Source organism: Hakea prostrata, chromosome 3 (assembly GCF_041222555.1).
Source record: "Hakea prostrata isolate BN-2017 chromosome 3, UWA_Hpros_2, whole genome shotgun sequence".
Lineage (NCBI taxonomy): Eukaryota > Viridiplantae > Streptophyta > Magnoliopsida > Proteales > Proteaceae > Hakea > Hakea prostrata.
Window position 1 is genome coordinate 20,369,514 of NC_142602.1, and position 20,240 is coordinate 20,389,753.

The 20,240-nt window shown below is 35.9% G+C and overlaps 3 protein-coding genes across 3 annotated transcripts; all 3 read right to left on the minus strand.

Moving 5' to 3' along the window:
* Positions 1-660: 660 nt before the first annotated feature.
* Positions 661-2,440, minus strand: LOC149021470 (protein TIFY 10A-like). Its single transcript, XM_089149701.1, has 3 exons — positions 2,102-2,440; positions 1,631-1,990; positions 661-1,522 (listed from the first exon to the last, which is right to left on the minus strand). Exons 1-3 carry the CDS (start codon positions 2,277-2,279, stop codon positions 1,326-1,328), a joined length of 735 nt encoding a protein of 244 aa, XP_089005827.1. The 5' UTR covers positions 2,280-2,440; the 3' UTR covers positions 661-1,325.
* An 8,768-nt stretch (positions 2,441-11,208) lies between these two features.
* On the minus strand, positions 11,209-12,603 carry LOC149021471 (protein TIFY 10a-like). The gene is made up of 3 exons (XM_089149702.1): positions 12,371-12,603; positions 11,775-12,086; positions 11,209-11,685 (listed from the first exon to the last, which is right to left on the minus strand). Exons 1-3 carry the CDS (start codon positions 12,504-12,506, stop codon positions 11,504-11,506), a joined length of 630 nt encoding a protein of 209 aa, XP_089005828.1. The 5' UTR covers positions 12,507-12,603; the 3' UTR covers positions 11,209-11,503.
* Positions 12,604-18,218: 5,615 nt separating this feature from the next.
* On the minus strand, positions 18,219-20,240 carry LOC149021472 (protein TIFY 10A-like). The gene is made up of 3 exons (XM_089149703.1): positions 19,937-20,240; positions 19,430-19,813; positions 18,219-19,316 (listed from the first exon to the last, which is right to left on the minus strand). Exons 1-3 carry the CDS (start codon positions 20,112-20,114, stop codon positions 19,123-19,125), a joined length of 756 nt encoding a protein of 251 aa, XP_089005829.1. The 5' UTR covers positions 20,115-20,240; the 3' UTR covers positions 18,219-19,122.

Here is a 20,240-nt window from a genome sequence, read left to right on the forward strand (position 1 = left end):
TGATTTGAGATAGTTATAGACTACAATGAACACCCAGATGAGGGGTATGACCCCAAGGCCTTCCCTGTTCTTCGAGACATAACCTTTACTGGTGTGGTGTCCATGGCCAAGGAGTCCATGTCCCAGTTCAAATCCACGGCAGTGAAGAGATCCCCGTGAGAAATGTAACACTTCAGGACATGTTTGTGGGGATAACATACAAGAAGAAGCAACACACCCCATACTTGGAGCCCTATTTGGGTTAGAGACTTAATTCGGTGGGAAGATTCCCAATGGGATCTCCTTTTACTTAGATCCCTCTTCAACCCAATTGAAGTGGAGGCTATCTTTCATGATTGGATGACATTTATTCAATTCAAATTTAAAGGATGTGATGATATGAATAGAGTTATTAAATTTGTAGTACCTAAATTTGGGGCTTTTGGAGCTTGTGGTGGAATGTCGCACCCTCTTCATAATTGATGTTTCTCTTGTGTTGTCCATGTTTTCTAGCTTTAACTGTTTTATTTAATAAAATGTTTTTTAGTTCTTGAATTTGAAATTTGATACAAAGTGACTGCTATGCAGTTTAGCCAACTTCACCATGAAAGGGTTTCTCATGAATTTCTGGGTTCACATTCTCTACCATTCTCACACCCTACAATTTCTTATAATTCCTATCTAGGATTGGGACACGTGGTAGTTAATTATCCAATTGTCAAGATTAGAACCCAAATTAAGAGCTGAATTTAATAAATTCTTAAATTTTTTCTTAATTTAGTCTATCATCTTTTATTGAGGCTTAATTTTAGGAATTACAGGAAATTTCAATCTTAGATAAAAATTATAGAAAATTGTAGAGATGAGGATGGTAGAGGATATGAATCAGAATTTCTGTTGTTGAATATATTATAGTCCCCGGCCCCAACTCCCAAAAAAATTTATAAAACAGAAAGGAAAATTTCTTTGATTGTATCGGTTCGTACCCAAATCCATGGTCAAACCCGAGATTTCCGTGATGCTTACCGGGGGATTTGTTTTGGCTGCTTTTGTTGCATTTTGTTCATGACAGCTGACTCATCACTATCATCATGGTGAAGCTAAAAACAGTTAATAAACACATAGTCGTCGTTAAGAATACAATGCCGGCGATGGTGCTCATGATACACGAAAAATCAGAATGAATTGTATAGTATCATTGTCACTACACATAAATAAATAATTACAAAAAAATTATGGAGACCCTTAGTTTCATCAAATTATTGCTACGAACAGAGAGATCCAAGGTATCAAATCTGGTTCTAATCACAGAAGAAAAAAAATTCTAGCTTTAACCAGCTATGAGTCTATAACTGGAGGTCCAGTTGCTTTGAAAGTACAGCATCGGAGGAAGCCGCTAAGTCGAGCCAGTTCTTGCTATGATCAGCTTCTTGTTTGAAAGATTTTGCCGCCGAGTTGAGAAAGTATGGTGCTTTCGCACTAATCCTATGTTTTCTCTTCTCCAAGAACAGGTGGAGAGACGCTTTCCTTGCAATTGGTAGATCTGCATCAACAAAACGTGATCAGAAACAGAACGAGAAATGAGCACTTCAGAGGTCTAACTATGAACGATCGAATCAATTTTATATTTTAGTTTTCCATCTCTATATACCTGCAATGTTAGCTCGAGCGGGTCGCTGAAAGCAATCTTGAAGAGAATTGGAAGTAGCAAAGGTGTTTTGGTTGAATTGATCATTGGAGGTAGTGGATACAGAGTTGCTGCTTGCAAGAGACATGACTTCTCTCGCCTTGTCGGCGGCGAAATCGTTGAATACGAACACTTTTCCGGCGTAGAAAATGGTCATTTGAGACGATGGAGCTTCTTTTTCGTGCTGAGGGAACAGATCCATGGATGAGAAATTACGATTCTCAGCGACCGATTCCTCAGAAACGCTAGATGTTTCGGATGATGTTTCCAGATTCGGTAACAGATTCATCGTTGTCAATGTTTGATGACATGCTTCTGGTTCGCCTGGAGAGATCAAGAAACAGAGAAGATATTTATCAGTTTCTCTTTTTCAAATTCCAATCCATCAATCAAATTCCAGAAACAAAGAAGAGAAAAGAACATAAATAAACATACCTTGTTGAGATTGGGGATTGGAAGAAGAGACGAGTCCCATGCTGAAGAGATCTCCAAAACTCCCTTTCTTCTTCAAATAATTACTCAACAGATTGCAAGTCTGAGAGAAGTTCGATTTCTCCGACGGCCTGACAATTTTCCGGCGAAGAATCTCTGAAAGTTCATGAGAGCTAGACATGTTTCCGGCTTGTGATTCAAAGTAACGAAGAAAGAAAACTCGAATCTTTGAAGGATTTCAGTTTTCAGTACGAACAGAGAGAATATGGAAGAGAAGTGAGAAAACGATCTTCTTTTTAAATAAAGTCTTGGTTTGCTGGTATGTCTTTTACGTACGCTTTGCTTGCAAGTAGGGAGTCGGTTAGCCATTAAAATATTAAAATTTTGGCACGAGGAGTATATGGAGAGTGGGGCTTTCGGTGGTGGTGGTGGTGTACTGGTTTTACGTCTGAAACACGTGGTCTTTGTATTTGATTTAGAATAAAATAAAATATTAAACAGGAAAAGGTCGCTGGTGATTGGGAAATGTTATTCTGGAAAGTTGGAAAGTGCCTAGTGAAGTGGGAAACTCTATGAACTTGAGTTGTTGCCATTTTGCCAACCTCACGGCCCCACCTCAAGAAAAAGATGGAATTAATTAAAATAAATTGACCCTAATTCGTATCGATTGACCGGTCGAGACGGTTTCGTGTGTAAATAGATTTCCCTGTTATCAACACTAATTGAATGATCCAACCCTATTAGATTCCTCATTTGATTCGCATCTTTCCAAAGTAGAAAACCAACAAAGAATCCGGCCAATTCTGGTTGAACCTTCAATTAACTCCGGTCCAGTCGAACTGGATTGAGTTATCAGATTTTCAGACCGGACCAGATTACGAATTCTTGGCTGACGGCGTCGCGTTTGAAGGTTTTGACCTGGTTGTTTTTTCTTTTAAGGGGGCTCCACCTCCACAACTAGTCCACTTTGATTCGATGGTTCGGAAGCGACGACGAGTCGACGTAGGTGGGCCCCCACATAAGTTAGGTGGGGTCAGAATTAGGTAAGTGAATGAGTTCTCTATGCTTCCACGTTAAAAACCAACCTGATCACGAGGAAGCAACACGGAATGAATAAGTCTACCAAAATCACAAAAAGAAACACGGAAGGAAGGAAGGAAGGAAGGAAGGCAGAAGGAAAGCACGGGTTGGTTGTTTGTTGACCAGTCAATAATAAATAAACAAAAGAGTAGCGATATGGGCGTCAAAATTGCAGCCCACATGCATAGAATAATTGTCAGAAGGACACGCGGTTTATTATGACTGGACAAAGGACAAGAATCTGGACACGTTTTCTCCGAGGCAGTTTTTTCTTTGTCACGTGATTTTGATCGCCAAGTCGGTTCAAGACTGTCTGTCTTTGACGAGCCAAATTTTAATGATATGCATTTAATGCATAGCATGTGCCGCCAATAGTATATATTAAATTTAGATTGAGATTTTGATCTTGACTGTTCATTTTATTGGTGTTAAAAACTGATTTGATTTTGACCGTCAGAAGTATAGTGTTGTGCATTTATAGTGAAGTTCAACTGGTCGTTGATGTGATCGATACAAACAGGAGAGACGAGAGGAAAAGCTTACCTGGGGTTTTCCATTTTCATTTCAGTACTATGTGTTGCGGAGTCGGATTTAACATCGGGAGGGCCGGCGCATCAGTTGGTGCCTCTAACTTAGTGATGCCTATGGTGCTCAGCATTGGATAAACATTACGTAGATTTCTTAAATTTCAACCTCACAAAAGAATAGTTTGATTCGATTTGAAGAAAAGCGATTTTTCTTTTGTTGGTGTAATCTTTTCTTTTTTGGTAAATAATAATTTATTAATACTACCGTGTATAACACCTGGGGGCACAATATCCAACCAGGAGTGGAATGTGATCAAACATTCATATGTGGGTCCTCCAAGCCAAGGAGTCTGCTGCCCAATAAGACACCCTTGGAATATGATTAAAAATATCCAATGGTTCAAGAGTATGTTTTGCATCAACCAAGTGTTGCACATCTCGTTGCAAGATCATCCCCAATAAGCGCTTCCAATTTATCCCTTAACCAAAATGTTGCAAAAACGTTGAGAAGTTATAACCACCTCACTTAATCCTAGTTGTAGAGGGAAGTTATAACCACCCCAACCCCAAAGAATCCCATTTTTGAATTTGGATTAAAGAATTCACCAACCATTTGATAATGGGAATCTGCCACGCTAGCACCATCGTCAACCGGAGGGATTGCTTAAGGCATTACTACATGCAATGGTGGTTAAGGGAAGTGTTTTGCCAATGCTAGGATCCATTGGGGCACAATATTCACCATCTTTGTTGGAAAGTCTTGTGCCGTCTACACTTTTCAAATCTTTCATACCGATCTTTAAATGAGGAAGAATTTGAGGAAATGTAGATGCAAGGAAATGAGTGTAGAAATACGAATTGAAGCGGAATTGAACATGCAAAGGCAGATACCTAAATTTAGTGAAACCTTCATTAAAAGCACAATCTTATGTGAATCCACCATGTGAATTTTGCCCCATTTGATGTTTAGCAAATTCTATGACCACTGGAGTTGGAATTTGGAACTCGGGAAATTGAAAAGAAAGAAAGAAAAACCTAGCAAGAAAGACAAATAGAGGGGACCAAACCTCTCCATCCACGAAACACTTAAGCCACTAGTTGTAGAAATTCAGAGCAAGAGAGAAAAAAACAAAATTAATGTAATCTACACATACTCTTTTGTGCAACTAAGATTTAACGAAATCCATGTAAACTTCATTCATTCATCCCCAATAGGAGATTGATTGAAATGCGTTATCAATATTTCATTTAAATCCTCACACTAAGCAATATAAACCCTAAGTTCAAAAGATAATGCATTTACAAAGTATTATGAATTAATTATCAAATGTTTTTACTAATTTAGTAAACGTTATTAAATCTTATATTCTAGCTGTAAATGCTTTAATTTGGTTTGATGTCTCAACAAAACAATTTAATAATGTAAATGAAACCAAACTACATTTAAAACTTGAAAGACCAATTTGTTCTAAGGATAAAAATCTTAAAATAAAAAGGAAATGAACAAATGATCAAGATGATTATAACATGAAGAAAATTGATCATAAAAATCTTAAAGACATAATTTTTCATAAAACCTCAGAAGAGATTCAAGTACTTGAAAATAATGAAAATGAAGAGATCTTGATTAGTCATGCCAGTACAGGAAAAATATGGGACTGAGAAAAAATATAGTTGTCGATAACATTTTTGCATATAACAAGACAAGACAAGAATCTTGAATATAAATTTGTTGATGAATGTAAATGAAGAAATGATTGGTCAAAATAGAATGACGTAATTTAAGAAAAATTGAATTCACTTGAAAATTAAAGTTTTTGAACATATAATTTAAATATTTGAAGGTGAAAAGTCAATGCGAGTGTACAAATGAGTTCTTGTGAGAAAACAAAATGAAAAACATGAAATTATAGAGCATAGATTGTGGCACAAGGGTTTTCACAAATGCCTAGCATTGATTATATAGAAAAAATATTTTTTTATGGTTGATGCAATTACTTTCGGATATCTTATTAGTTTGACAGTACATAAGAAACTTGATGTGTTTAATAGATATTATTATAGTCTATTTATACTGATCACTCAAGTGTGCAATTTATATGAAAATCCCTGAAGAATTTAAAATGCTTGAAGTACATAAAAATTCTCAAAAAATTTGTTCAATAAGGCTCAAAGAACATTATATGGAATAAAACATTTAGGGCGTATGTGGTATAATCACCTTAGTGAATATTTAATATAAGAAATGTACAAAAATTGTATAATTTGGCCTTGTGTCTTTATTAGAAGATGTTGATCAAACTTTGTTATAATAAGTGTTTATGTTGATCATTTAAATATTATTGGAACTCTTGAAGAGCCTTTAAAATCAGTGGATTATTTGAAAAAATTGAAATGAAAGATCTTGGAAAGACATTTTTGTTTTGACTTGTAAATTGAGCATTTGACAAATAAAATATTTGTTATTAATCAAATTATACAAAGAAAATTTTGAAGTGATTTTACATGAATAAAGTATATCCATTGAGTACCCTGATGGTTGTGAGATCCATCGACATAATTAAAGATTAATTTCAACACCATGAAAACAATGACAAACTTCTTGGTTCTAAGTATCATATCCAAGTGAATAAATAGGGACTGAAGTGTTATTTTTAATTAATAGTAACATTTTGATTTTCGAATATAACATTAGTAAGATTTATTTCAAAATTCTCTAACCAACGTTATAGAGGAGAAAACAAATAGGAAGAATAGATGAGAGAGGTGTTAAATTGTTTAAGTATATATTTTGATGCATCAAAGAAAATCAAACAAAACATATTTCATCAAAAATTTTCTTCACTCATGGCCTTCAACAAAATGGTAAAATCGATGTTTAATGATTTCGTCAAAATGATATATTGATAGATTTATTTATTGAACATTGTTTACTTCAAATTTTCAGAAGCTAGTATATGAGATTGTGGTGTTAAAACTTAAAGATATTCAATAATGTTATTCAATTAGGAAGGAGAACATGATATGGAATAAAACAATTAGGGCATATGTTGTATAACTACTGGAGTGAATATTTAATATAAGAAATGTACAAAAATTGTCCAATTTGGCTTTATGTCTTTACTAGAAGATGTTGATAACTATGTTATAATAAGTGTATATGTTGATCATTTAAAAATTAGATGGAAACTTGAATAGCTTTCAAAAGCGGTTGATTATTTGAGAGATTGAGAAAGGAATAATATTGAAAAAGATTTTGTTTTGACTTGCAATGTGGAGAACATTTAGGAAAAATCAAATATTTGTTATTAATCAAATTATACAAGGATATTTTGTGAGACGTGATTTGAGATGAAAAAAGTAGAACAATAGGAATAGAAGGAGGAAATCTCATGATAGAATTAAAGATTTATCTGAACACCATGAAAATAATGAGAACTTAATATTTAAGGAGAAATTCAAGGGATGGTGAGTTAATGTTTTTAATTAGAATTTAACCTTTTATTCCTTAAAACTAGTAGGATTTATATGATAACCATTATGATAGAGATTATGAATGGTGACATTTGTAATTATCATCTTTTGATCTATAAAAAAAATCATGCAAAACATATTTGCCAAAATTCTTTTGGACTCGGGGGCTTCAACAAAATGGTAAAATGGACATTTAAAGATAGAGAAATGATATCTTGATAGATTTATTTATTGAAACATTCTTACTTCAAATTTTAAAAAGCTAGTATATGAGATTGGAGTGTTCAAACTTAAAGATATTCAATAATGTTATAATCAGAAGGAGTAAAATACATGTTGCATTCTTTTTTCTTTCATCAAGATTTTGTCACACTGAGTTTTTTTGGTAATGTTTTTAACGAGACAACTAACAATACATATAATTTAGAAATGCATAATCTTTTTCTTTCACTAAGATTTATTTTTTGGTAAATTTTTAATGAGGTATATTATCTATTGATGGACATCCAAGGGAGAGTGTTATAAATAATATTAATTGTGAATGTTCATCACTCAAGAGATTATACCAAAATATGTAAATTCCAATTAAATATCTCAACCACCTCAACATGCAATCTTGGTAATTCACATTTTCATTTTATGCATCTTCCATCATGGATAGAAATCTATGTTTCCATATTACGGCATCCTCTTGTGTGCAAGAATTAATTTTAATATCATATATTGTGTTTCCTTGTATCACTTTGATATTTTCATATAAGATAAAACACTATTTCTACTATAAAAATGTACATACAATTTAATTAGAGAGTTCGATTCATCTTTTCTTAATTTTCTTCTTTCTATTTTATGTATCTTTTCCATCTTACAACACTATTTTTGTTTTCCTTTTTCAATTAGTGATTTCCCTAAAAGAATGAGTGATTTTTGAGTTTTTCTTTGTCCCCCTTCTTCTAAGTGGAAGTCGAACTCATGGAGCACCTCTCGGGATTCCTTTTCTTTTACTTGTCGAAACTTTAGGGTAGTCTATAGTTGAAATCAACCATACATCACCTTCTTGTTGTAAACAATTGAGGGATCTGCACGCACACCAGAACTGTTGTTGTAATCACAATACTCTTTTATAGCTGAAACGTACATGAAGTACTTTCTTTAAGGTATTTAGACACCCCAAATTGTGCAATACGGGTTCTAAAAGTGTCTTCACCCTAAGATCAGTCAGCCCAAACCTTTAAGGTTGCACCCCAGAAAGGTTTACTATAATTTGGTTATGTTTACTACTTAACATAATAACAGGGAGAGAAAGAGAGAGAGAAATAGGAAGAGGAATTCAGTGTGTCAAGAATGAGCATGAAATTGAGTTTATATAGAGCCCCAAAGGCTGTGGGTGAAAGGGTAAGGCTGTGAGGGTACCTTTCAGCTCAACTCTTTTCAGCAAGGTACCTCCAGCTGACCTCCCTACAGGAGAGTGCCACTCAAATGGCATCTCCACGTATTCACCCAGTAGTGGGCTTTCCAGAATAGGGCCCATGACAAAATGTGCCTTCCGGACCAAAGCCCACGGCCCAAGTCATATAGATTTATTAATTTATATATCCAGGCCAACAAGAGGCCGGGCGCCAATTAATTGCATTTAACCTATATCCAATCCGTCATATAGATTTATTAATATATATCTTTATAACCATAGCAAGGTCACAACAAGATTCAGGCTCAATTCGTGTCGCACAAATTAATAATATATGGGCCCTTACTATATATAAACCATATAATCCAATCCTCTCAACCCGATGTGGGACTAAATAAAACCATGGATAAAAGATACGATTTAAACAAATATTTATATAAAATAACTTTAATAGTTTTAAACATATTTTACAACACTTCTTCTTTTTTCACTAGAAATTTGAAAAAATTAGGTGAATTTTAATAAAATGAAAAGAAAAACTGTATTTACGTTTAAGCTCCATGTCGACATGGTAGGGTTTATTTTCATTTTTTAATAATAAGAATGGCTTACTTTGATACATCAGTGATGGAATTGGAGTCTTTTATTCTTAGGAGTATATTTCTACCTACTATGGCTGATATAGAGTTAATTTTTTTTTTGGGTTGAACAAGTATGATATGTTAAAAGAGAGTGAACCGTCTGCCAACTTTACAAGCCAAATTAAGTTTAGATAAGAAAAAGAGAGAAAAAGGGGATGCGCTGTAAGTTCTATAACAATCTTGTTCATGAAGTGCTGCATCTTTGGCAAGCACATTTGCCGCCATATTTGACTCTATGAGGATCTGGATTTCCTCAAAATCTTCCAAAAGCTTCAAGATATAACTGACTTTCCATGTTGGACTTGGATTTCTTGAGTTAATTAGATGCACAATCGCTTGATTGTCACATTCAACTTGAATCTTCTTCAAACTCATATTTGTTGCCCACTTCGGTGCTTGTCGAACACTCAAGGCTTCAAGAATCATTGCATCTTTCTCTAAAGAGTACCCCATTCCAAAACAAAAAAAGCATGTTACCATCAGAGTCTCTCCCAGGGCCTCCAAACCCAGAATATCCTTTTTCCTTCATGTATGACCCCATCAACATTGAGCTTAATCCATGTAGTAGGGGGAGGAGTCCAACTTGTTAGCTTAGGTGTATGAGGTTGTGATGAGTGCTCCACTCTGAGTTCTTGAAGAGCACATTGCAACTGAATGATACTTGTGTCTCAGAATGTTTGATGCATGAGCCGAACAAAGAGGTGAATATGTAGTTCATTTAATTTTCAAATTTGTTTACCTGGAAGTGAATGTTTTTAACCTTTTATCTACTTGACTTATAGTTTTCCTTTTCCTAAGGAAATCAAGGATGTGCACTTTTCTGATAGCAGAACCTCCCTTGTTCTAATAAGCTTTGTCTTATGAGGTTCTTAATGTTGGATGGTAGCTAGGGTACCATAACATTGTCAGTGTTTTTGATTATACATTCAAATTAGGGCTTCCAAAAGCCAACTACTAGAGCGTTGCTGCTCTCTCATTGTTTTGTTTCTTCCTTCTCTCCCCAAGTCGACATTGTGACCTAGAACCAAGTTGCAATTCCTTCAAAATCGTCTTCCACCATTGTGACTGCCGGAATACTTACCCCTTACAACAATTCATTGCCTACAAAGTAAAGCTCACAGTGCCCTTGCTTCTTTGAGTTTTTTTTTTTTTCTCTTCTTTTTTCCCTCTTATCTTTCAGGGTTAAATTCAGATGTGAGCAACACCTCCATTGTTTTGTTCAGTCATTAGGAAAAATGGAGGAACACATATCCAACCCCCTGGCCCCCAAGCTCCATCCCAACTCCACTAGCTACCCCCTACCAGATGCACCCACCCCACCCCATCATCCACTAGCACTGGGCAGCAGCACCACCCAACCCCCCTTTGGCAAATCACTGCCCTCATCCCTCATCCAATGTCGCATTCCCACTCCCTACCCTTGCCCAAAACCACAACCCATTCTCCATTGCTCTGTCTAAAACACAAATAACCTGTGTCAAATTCTGTGGTCCAACTAGAGCCTTAAGTCTTCACAATCGATGGATTAGCTTAGCAAGCCAAAAATTGATGGTAGATAACACAGTACCTGGGTTAAAAGCAATTCTCTTCTTTACCTGTGGAAAGCTCGCAGCACTTGGTGAGCAGAAGAGTAGAGGAAATCCCAACTTTTTCAACCACGGGGATGAAGTGGGACAAGAAGTTGCAAAGTTAAACCGCCTTGGCAAATAGTTGCTCTAGTTGATATACCAATTGTTCCAAGATCATCTCTGCATTCATGACGATTTGGGGCTTGGGATGTAAAAGTCAAAAATTCAAATTCCATACTTGCTCATCTCCGTTTAAAAGCATTCGAATTTTGAGAAACATCATTGTGCTTTCATTAATATTCATTCATAGTAACTAATTACATTAAACTATTAATACAAATACAACAACAATAATAAGCGTTGTCTTAACTAAATTGGGTCGGCTACATGAATTTTTGCTTTTCAATTTGAAGCCATGTTAGACACAACGCCTAAGCTATGCATTTCCTTTTTCAGCAATATCACTATTACATTAGAGCCCAACACTCAAGTATGAGTTTAAAACTCAATTCGGATTCAGACATTTTTATCCATGCGATTACTTTGAAATCGGATTGGATATTTATCCGCAAGTCTGATTAGCTAAACAAATTCGAATTTTTGTCATAAATTTAGCCATCATGGATATGAGAATTCGAATCTGTTGAACCCCCCTGCTTGGGGTATGAGGGAATTTGACAAATTGCTAGACCTTCACCGTGAACATGTCAATTTCGAATTGAAGCATGGGAAGCCATTAAATTGAGCCACACCTTGCTATGATCAGCCTCTTGCTTGTAAGATTCTGCAGCCGAATTGTTTACCAGAGGGTATGGAGCTTTCGCACTAATCCTACCTTTTCTCTTCTCCAAGAACCGCTGAAGGGAAGCTTTTCTTGCAATTGGCAGATCTGCAACAGCAAAAAGAGGTAAGAAACAGAACGGAAAATGAGCAATACAAGGAGAAAATTCTATATATTAGTTTTCCATCTCGATATACCTGAAATACTAGATCGAGCGAGTAGGTGAAAGCATCCTTGGTTGGAATTTGAAGTGGCAAATGTGGTTTTGTTGAACGGATCATTGGAGGAAGTGGAGGAAGTTGGTGAAGTGCTGCTGAGTTTCTGGGAGCTTCCATTGCTCGCTAGAAACATGATTTCTCTCGCCTTGTCAGCCGGTAAATCGTTAAACACAAGCACTTTTCCGGCGTAGAAAATGGTCAATTGTGGTGTTGCAGCTTCTTCTGCAGTAGTAGCATGTTGAGGGAACCGATCCATGGATGAGACGTTGTGATTTACTGTCTCAGGTTTCCCTGGGGAGATCAAACAACAAACATAAGTACAGTAATTTTATCACTCTGTTTCTTCCTCTTCAAGTACTTAATTTTCAAAAACAGGATATCAATCAAGAATATGTCCGAGATGCTAAGAGATCGATTCAAGAAACGAAACAGTAGCGTTTGATTTGGGGGAGGAATTAGACGGAAAAAGCGCAAAAAGAAAGAAAAAAAACCAATATTTGAAGAGAAATCGCCAGGTGTAAAAGAAGATAAAGCAGAATCACAAAACGGAACCGTATAAAAGGGGAAATACATACCAGTGGATTGCAGATTGGAAGAAGTGACGACACCCGTGTTCATGAGATCTCCAAAACTTCCTTTCTTTTCTTTCAAATAATTGCTCAATAGATTGCAGGTCTGCGAGAAATTCGATTTCTCAGTCGGTTTGATCATTTTCCGGCGAAGAAGATTTACCGTTTCTGACAGATCCAGAGAGCTCGTCACTTCAATGCGAGATGTGAGAATGTTGAAGAAAGGGATGTAGCGATGGAGTTTAAGTATTGATTGTTTTCTATTATTAATTATTATTATTATTAATAATCTTATTTAAACCCTATCTACACATTGTCTACAAGTTAGAACTTTATAATAATTTATTAATACACGCTTTGGTGAAAAATAATTTTCCGAATTGTAGCACGAGATTCACATGGGGAAATGGAACTAAAAAGGGACCCACCAGTCACCACACCGGCCACCGTTTATTTTGCTTTATTCGCTCGTGGTTTTTTAACTATTTCTAAGGAAAAGTGGTTATAACTAATAAGCACGTGATTTTTGTGTTAGATTTTCTGGATAATAAAATACATCGAAACGTGTAGATACAGCATTTCGGAAATTGTGGGTAACTTGGATTCCCTGGAAAAGAAAGAAAAAAAGTGGCGTTCTTGTTGTTTTGGTAAATTAAAAATAAAAAAGTGGGAAGGGTTGCAAGTCTTTGCCAGTTTGGTTACAGACATGGTTTTCTTATTTTAAAAATTCGATATGCTCGTCTACTTTTGGAATGAATGTTGATTTAATTATAAAAAAAAAAAAAAAAATTCAATATGCTCATCATTGTAGATTTTATTGGGCTGTTGTGTTTATTCACCAAAAAAAATGTGAAAATTATTCTAATTGAAGTGAAATAAACTGATTTTTCCTTGATTCGATCGAATCTTTTTTTGTGTGGTTGAGATTTAATGTGGTCCACATAGTATCCGTCCAACATTGAACAGATGCGCTCTTGTCAATCACACCAATGGACCAACCTAGTATGATCTCTTTATTGCATGGGTGTCTCTAATGAGTCCGGATCTGCGGCCCGTCGGTAGCTTTTCCACCCCAAAATACAAGGGGTCCTGGGGTGAGTGATGGGAATTTTTTTTTTAAATATTTTTCAGCTGTGGGGCCCACCGATTTTGTCGGGAGTGATGATCCGGATTCATCTCTAACCTAGTCTTAATCATTATTTTACATAGTTTCATAAGGCAAGTTAGGAGAAGGAGACTTAATGGTACAAGACGATCATTGAGTTGGGTCATGTTGTAAGTTCAGTCCCAAACACATTGGTAGGAACATAGTTACACAAATTTGGTCTTAATGGGTATCTTGCTTTATCCTAAGTTTGAATAGTGTTTGAGCTCAAAATTATGTCCTAAGGAATGGGTTAGAGTTGAATTAGGGTGGTCCTAATTAAGGTCAGGATTGGGCAAAGCTAAGTGTTTGATTAGAATTGGCCGAATTGATTGAGCCTAATCCTAGCATCATGTAGGTGGTAGTTTTTACTTAAAAAAGAAAAAGAAAAAAAGAGTGACAATAATCCGAAATTATACATTGTTTCATTGTTTTTTGGTTAGTGCCAATGGCAACATAATCAAAATTTATTAATTGTTCAACTTAGGCTCTTTTTGGTATCAATTCTCATTCTCTATTATGCCTATTTAAAAGAAATAAGTACAAGAATTCATTATTGGTCAAGAATGAAAAATGGTTTGATGAATTTTTTTCAAAAATAAATTATAGAATGAAAAATAAATTTAGTGTCAAAATAAAAAATTGTTAGAAAATAATAATGGGCAAATGATAAAAGAGGGAAAAAGTATGGTTTTATTAAAAAAATATGTATTGACTATTTTACCCTCATTTTAACCATAAAATTTTAATTAAACTTGTGCATAGATAAAGATAATGAAATTCTCACCATAATTCAGAATAAACAAAAAGTTCATTATGGGTTTTGGAAATTTTTTTATTATTTTAAATAAAAATAAAATTGATAATAGATACCAAACAACTTAAAATAATACAAAAAACTCATTATTGAAAATGATAGTTGATACAAAAAAGAGCCTTAGTCTTGCCCGAGCTCACACTCTTCAAGGTCAGGGTTTCATGAAATCTAGACAAACCAAACCTGTTGACAGTATCATGGCACCAAAGCTACCTTCTACCTTTCGAAAGCATCTAATTAATGGAGTAATAATAACAAAATTGTCTAACGATTTGTAGTTTTTCTTTTCTTTGGGGTCAAATGGAAAACTATTTATTTATTATTATTATTTTTTAATGTTCGGCCCACTTAAGTTGGTTTGTGTATCTTGTTGTGTCATACAGTTAGGGTTTTTAATCATGTTTTCAAGATCTTAATTGAGTTCTTGATTTTGCAAAATTTTGTTAAGACTCTCATAGGAAAGACCATCACCTTGGAGGTCGAAAGCTCTGAGCCATCAATAACGTGAATATGAGAGAAAGGAATGAGGTGGCTTAGCGGTGAAGATTCCGGCGACTGTCGTGAAGTTTCGGCGATGTTCATCTTTTTTTTTCCAGTTCACCAGAAATATCTTTTTCGACCACTTTTTATTTCACTACCCACAGAATTTTGCCGAAACTTTCTACCTTGCTAGTTAGCTCATAATATGAAATGACCAAAATACTCTCACAAGGTTAAGTTACAAAACTAACCTTATGTATCATTTCATATTCAACTTTTAAGTGGTTGAAGAGAACCTTCCTATACTTCTTTGAGGTTGTGTTTGTTTGATGGAATAAAGGTGGGGTGGGAACATTCTTGAAAAAATCAAACATTTTTTATTTTTTTTTCTTTAAATCCCAAAAATGTAAATTATTTGGTTACTTGGAATGGGAAAGTGAGAAACAAATTTTCTTGAATTAATGAAACTTGTTTAGTGATGTGATAACTCAACTTTTTCATCGCAAATCTTTTCAAAACCTCATAAAAAAAATGGGATTTTGTGAAAAAGTGTAATATGTGACTTACAATTAATATTTTTCTACACTTTCCTTTCATTTCCTTCTTTTCTCCCTCACCCTCCTTCACCCCACTACATATGGGCTCACATGTTTTTTTTTTCCACTCCACTTTGCAAACAACAAACAAACTTTGGGGGGGGGGGAAAATTCGAGGCTTCACCCAAAGGTAGATGTGGGGGGGAAGGGGCAGGCGGTCGAGTCAATTTCCCACCCAAGCCGTTTAAAACCTCCATATGGGGCGGGGGTTGGGAAAGTAAAGGCCCCCCCCCAAACTTCTTTTCCCCCCCCCCCCCAGGGCTCACGTTCCCCCTGGCAAACAAACCGAGTGAATTTACCCAAGGTTTAAAGTATCAGTATCGAGTATCGTATCGGTCTAGTGATTTTAAAAGACATATCGTCTCGTATCGAGTATTGTATCGCTCTGGCTAATATATTTTAGTATAATTCAATGCAGAGATGTATCGAGATGTATCGTATCGATTGGGTCAAATATGGATATGTATAGGCTAGTATCGTATAATATCGTGGAATACTTTAAACCTTGAATTTACATCGAAAACTATAGGAATTTTGTGGCCCAACACATGTTATTATTTTACTTGCACATTTACATTGGACATTTGTAAGATTATTTTGATTATATGTGGCATTTATTGTTTATTATGATTTATGTGGTTATTTGGTCCATTGGTAGTCCTTGACTTGACCGTACTCATCATAATGTATTATTGTCTAAATATACATTATTGGACTATGATGGGTTTGAGGGGTGCAAGTTAAAATTGCTTAGACAATGGGAAATATAAGGACTAGTCTCTCCATGGTTAGCACACTTTGAATTTGTGGAGTCCATCCATAAAAAGATTATGTGTATGTTGGAGTGTTAATCTTAGTGACTAGTGCTCCATTGCCAGTGACTTGACAATTGTGAAAGTGTACGCGTACCTACATACTGCCTTTTGAAAAGAATTTATTGATAAAATGATTTTGCAAATTTATTTTTATTTATTAGTAAAAATTTATCTATTTTCTTTTCTATTTGTTGCAAAACCAATTTGTTTTGTTTTATTAATGACAATTATGTAATTTTGTTCCCTAATTCTTTTGGGGGCTTTCTAGTAATTGTCAAAGTAAGCCTCAAGGGCATTCTAGATATGAGCATTAGTGGGCTAGAATCTCACTTAGGGTGGATTTTATGGCTGGTCATCTCCACCCTAGAGATATATAAATCTCAAAGTCACACATGCAAATGGATAAGAATTAATTTCAAAAGCTCAAGATACAAATAATGGTATACCTGTCCAGCTGGGGTGAGCACCCTGATTGTTTCTTCTTGTGGTTTTAATCTTCAAGTCTCATCCTTCATTTTTACTACGATGGTGCTAGATCTTCTTTTTCATTTTATATCTTCTTTATAATGTTAGATTTATCTTCGAAAATGTATGTTAATTCCATCATGAGTTTGTCAAATAATAATTTACTATTTTGTAGATTAATTCTTCTTGATTCTCTCATTTTGTTAGTTTTTCTAATAAAAATCAGCTTACTTTCTTTCTTTCTTGGGTTCCATCCCAACCTTTCCCATCCGAAAATCACCCACCTTCCACCACACCCTTACCCCTGACATTGATGTCGGTGGTGGATCAGATATCAACGTCGTTCTCCCTCTTTGTACCGCCTATTCCTGTTGTTGGCTCTGTTTTTTATTTGGTATTTCAAGCTCTCCCTCTCTGCTGTTTTGTCAAATGCGTAATTCACACAGCGTTGAAGATGAATCAGTAGAATAGAAGTTCTGCTTTAATATGTTTTGATCCTTCGGTTCCTCTTTTGTTTGAAGGTGACACTTCGATCATCTCATAAAACATGTAAAATGGTGTTCGTCGGTTCAGGATGTTGACATAAAGCCTGCACTAACTAAGAAGACTCAACAGCAGTGCACTGCAGTTCTAGACTTGTGGTATCAGAAAGAGAGGACCCACGCGCAAACACGGTTTTCTGAAAGAAGCTGCGAGTTGAGTTAGGTGGGGATGCACTGCCATTCGCCAATGCTTCAAGCCTTCAACATGAGCAATCAAACAGAAACAAAAAGGAGAAACCACTTCATAAATCCGATGGCTTCTCCAAAGTCAAGACAAGCACAAATCACGAAGCAAACGAAGAAATTGTGGAGAAAATTCGCAGTTTGCCTGTCGGCCACTCAAACATTGAAATTGGTTGGGGACATTAAATACACGGCATCGTATTATTATATACGGTCGAGATCAGAAAACAAGAATCAAAATTTCAATGTTAACCGTCCGTTTTACAGAAAGAACTGTAACACCCGTGTAGAGCTCTTCAAAGTTCAAACATGGCATCCACAGCATCTCGGCAGGTTTGGCAGAAAAAGAGAGAAAGCGCATGCAGCTCATATACGCTGTACAAGATAAGCGCAAGGAATTGCGCCAAAACATTTTTCTCATGACAATTCTTTTCCTGGATTCCTTTTGTTTTTTTGGGTTACGTGTTGGATCCCAACTCTCTTCAGCAGCAGGGTTTGAATCCCAGCTAACAATTCCTGCAATTAATTACGTTTCACAGGACGAAAGCACCTTTTTTACACAGAGGTTACTTGGCTAGGTGGAAGCATCAGTTTTTAATGACTTTATTCGTAAATCGGTTTAAAGTTCTTCGGGTATTGGCCAGGTTTTTTTTTGGTTTAGGAATAAATTCAGCAGTGCTGTGATATTGCTTTAGACTGAAATTGAGAAAAGATTTTTTTTTTTGAGCAGTATACTTCAATCCTTCTACCAATCCTTGAAAACCTGTTTGCAGAGAATTTTCGTCTGTGAATTGACCCATTCTGATGATCCCCATTTGATGAGGTTGGAGTACACCCCAACAGCATCCAGTCCAGTTCTTCTGCCTTTGCACATATTAAAATTGTGTTATTTTGAATATCAAATTATAATTCTATGGAAGAACATTCGCAATTAATTAACAACCAAACTTTTATTGGCAAGAATATCGAAGATGCTTTTTAATTAATCCAAACATCTCGGTCTGCTCTCGTGCAGATCGATTCAGAAGTAAAGCAATTTGAAATCTCAAAAAATAATTTCTATAGATCCTTGATTAAAAAATATTCACGTGCGAGATTTCCGTTATTTTCCAGGCAAATTAATGAGAAAGAGGAAGAATTTTTGTAATCCTTGATCCAACGTGATTTTATATCTTTCCATGTTTAGTTGTTCAAAAGAAAGAAATATTACATCTAAAGATTATTATGAAAACATGAAGTTAAAACTCTGTCAGTAATTTAAGCAAACAATGCAGAATTCCTTGTTGATGATAGTGATGAGCTCCGGATTATCATTTTCAGCATCAAGATTCTAATCAGACCCACTTTCCAGAGCCAAGTCTGATGGCGATTGCTGATGAGTAGGTAATAATCAGAAAGCTTGAATTGGGAAGCCAAGGGGACCACGAAACATGTAATCAATTCTTCCCGTACCCTGCTCGTAAGGATTGATTGCCTGCTGAAACTCATCGAAAGTAGATTCTGCTCGTTGGGTAATGTTCAAAAGAGACCAAATGTTGGTGTTGATCGAAAAGATCCGAGCCTTCTTCCTCTTGTTCTTTGGAAAAGAGGAAATGTACACATTGTTTTGGGTCTTCTGAGTTGAGCTGCAACATTCAATAGGATAGATCAAACGACTCTTCTGTATCTCCTTGGTTATCGTAGCGAGATGGGCAATACATCCAGACAAGTTTATCTTCAGTTTCGAAATGCCTGAGTAATTGAAGGATCGGAAGCCATTAAGTCAAGCCACATCTTGTTGTAATCAACCTCTTGCTTGGAAGAATTTGAAGCAGAAGTGTTTACGAGAAGGTATGGTGCTTTCGCACTAATTCTGTCTTTTCTCTTCTCCAAGAACCGGTGGAGGGAAGCTTTCCTTGCAATTGGCACATCTGCATCATCATCAGAACAACATGAGAAACAGAACAGCAAACGGTGTTTTCCAGATCTAAGAGCTTCCATCTAATCTAATCTAATCAAAAGAGAATATCTTAATTATATATACCTGAAATGGTAGGTCGAGCGGGTAGCTGAAAGCGTTGTTGGTTGGATGTGGAAGCAGCAAAGTTAGTTTGGTTGAACTGGTTATCAGAGGGAGTAAATGCAGTGTCGCTGAGTTTCTGGGGGTTTCCATTGCTCGCCAGAAACATGATTTCTCTCGCCTTGTCAGCTGAGAAATCGTTAAACACAAGCACTTTTCCGGCGTAGAAAATGGTCATTTGGGATGCTGGAGCTGGAGCTGGAGTTTCTTCTTCGGTAGTAACATGTTGAGGGAACAGATCTATGGATGTTATTGCTGCTGACTTTTCCTCAGAAATGCTGGATGCCTCAGTTGATATTTCAAGATTCGGTAACAGATTCAGTGTTTGATGACATGTTTCTGGTTCACCTGGAGAAATCAAGCCACAAAGAAGATACTTTTATCAGATTCTCTCTTCAATGAAACAAAAGAACCCAATCAAATCAAATCAAGCAAAGTCTCAAAAAGGAGACTAACGATCACTAGACATACCTTGGGGTTGGTTATTGGAAGGAGCGACGACTCCAATGCTCAAGAGATCTCCAAAGCTTCCTTTCTTCTCTTTCAAATAATGGCTTAACAGACTACAGGTCTGGGAGAAGTTTGATTTCTCTGTGGGTCTGACAATTTTCCGGCGAAGAACTTCTGAAACGTCAAGAGAGCTGGCCATCTTTCCGGCGTGGGCGAGCAGACGAGCCTGAGAGAGAGAGAGAGAGAGAGAGATTGATTTGATAATCTAGGGAGAAGTAATGAAGGATGTTATCTATAAATAAGTCTTATGATTCTTCTGGGTACA

Coding starts and splice junctions, on each gene's coding strand:
- LOC149021470 (XM_089149701.1), bottom strand. CDS start 2,279: ATGTCTAGCTCTCATGAACTTTCAGAGATTCTTCGCCGGAAAATTGTC. Junction 1,991..2,101: donor CAATCCCCAATCTCAACAAG/GTATGTTTATTT, acceptor TGATCTCTCCAG/GCGAACCAGAAGCATGTCAT. Junction 1,523..1,630: donor CGCTCGAGCTAACATTGCAG/GTATATAGAGAT, acceptor TTGTTGATGCAG/ATCTACCAATTGCAAGGAAA.
- LOC149021471 (XM_089149702.1), bottom strand. CDS start 12,506: ATGATCAAACCGACTGAGAAATCGAATTTCTCGCAGACCTGCAATCTA. Junction 12,087..12,370: donor TTCCAATCTGCAATCCACTG/GTATGTATTTCC, acceptor TGATCTCCCCAG/GGAAACCTGAGACAGTAAAT. Junction 11,686..11,774: donor CGCTCGATCTAGTATTTCAG/GTATATCGAGAT, acceptor TTGCTGTTGCAG/ATCTGCCAATTGCAAGAAAA.
- LOC149021472 (XM_089149703.1), bottom strand. CDS start 20,114: ATGGCCAGCTCTCTTGACGTTTCAGAAGTTCTTCGCCGGAAAATTGTC. Junction 19,814..19,936: donor TTCCAATAACCAACCCCAAG/GTATGTCTAGTG, acceptor TGATTTCTCCAG/GTGAACCAGAAACATGTCAT. Junction 19,317..19,429: donor CGCTCGACCTACCATTTCAG/GTATATATAATT, acceptor ATGATGATGCAG/ATGTGCCAATTGCAAGGAAA.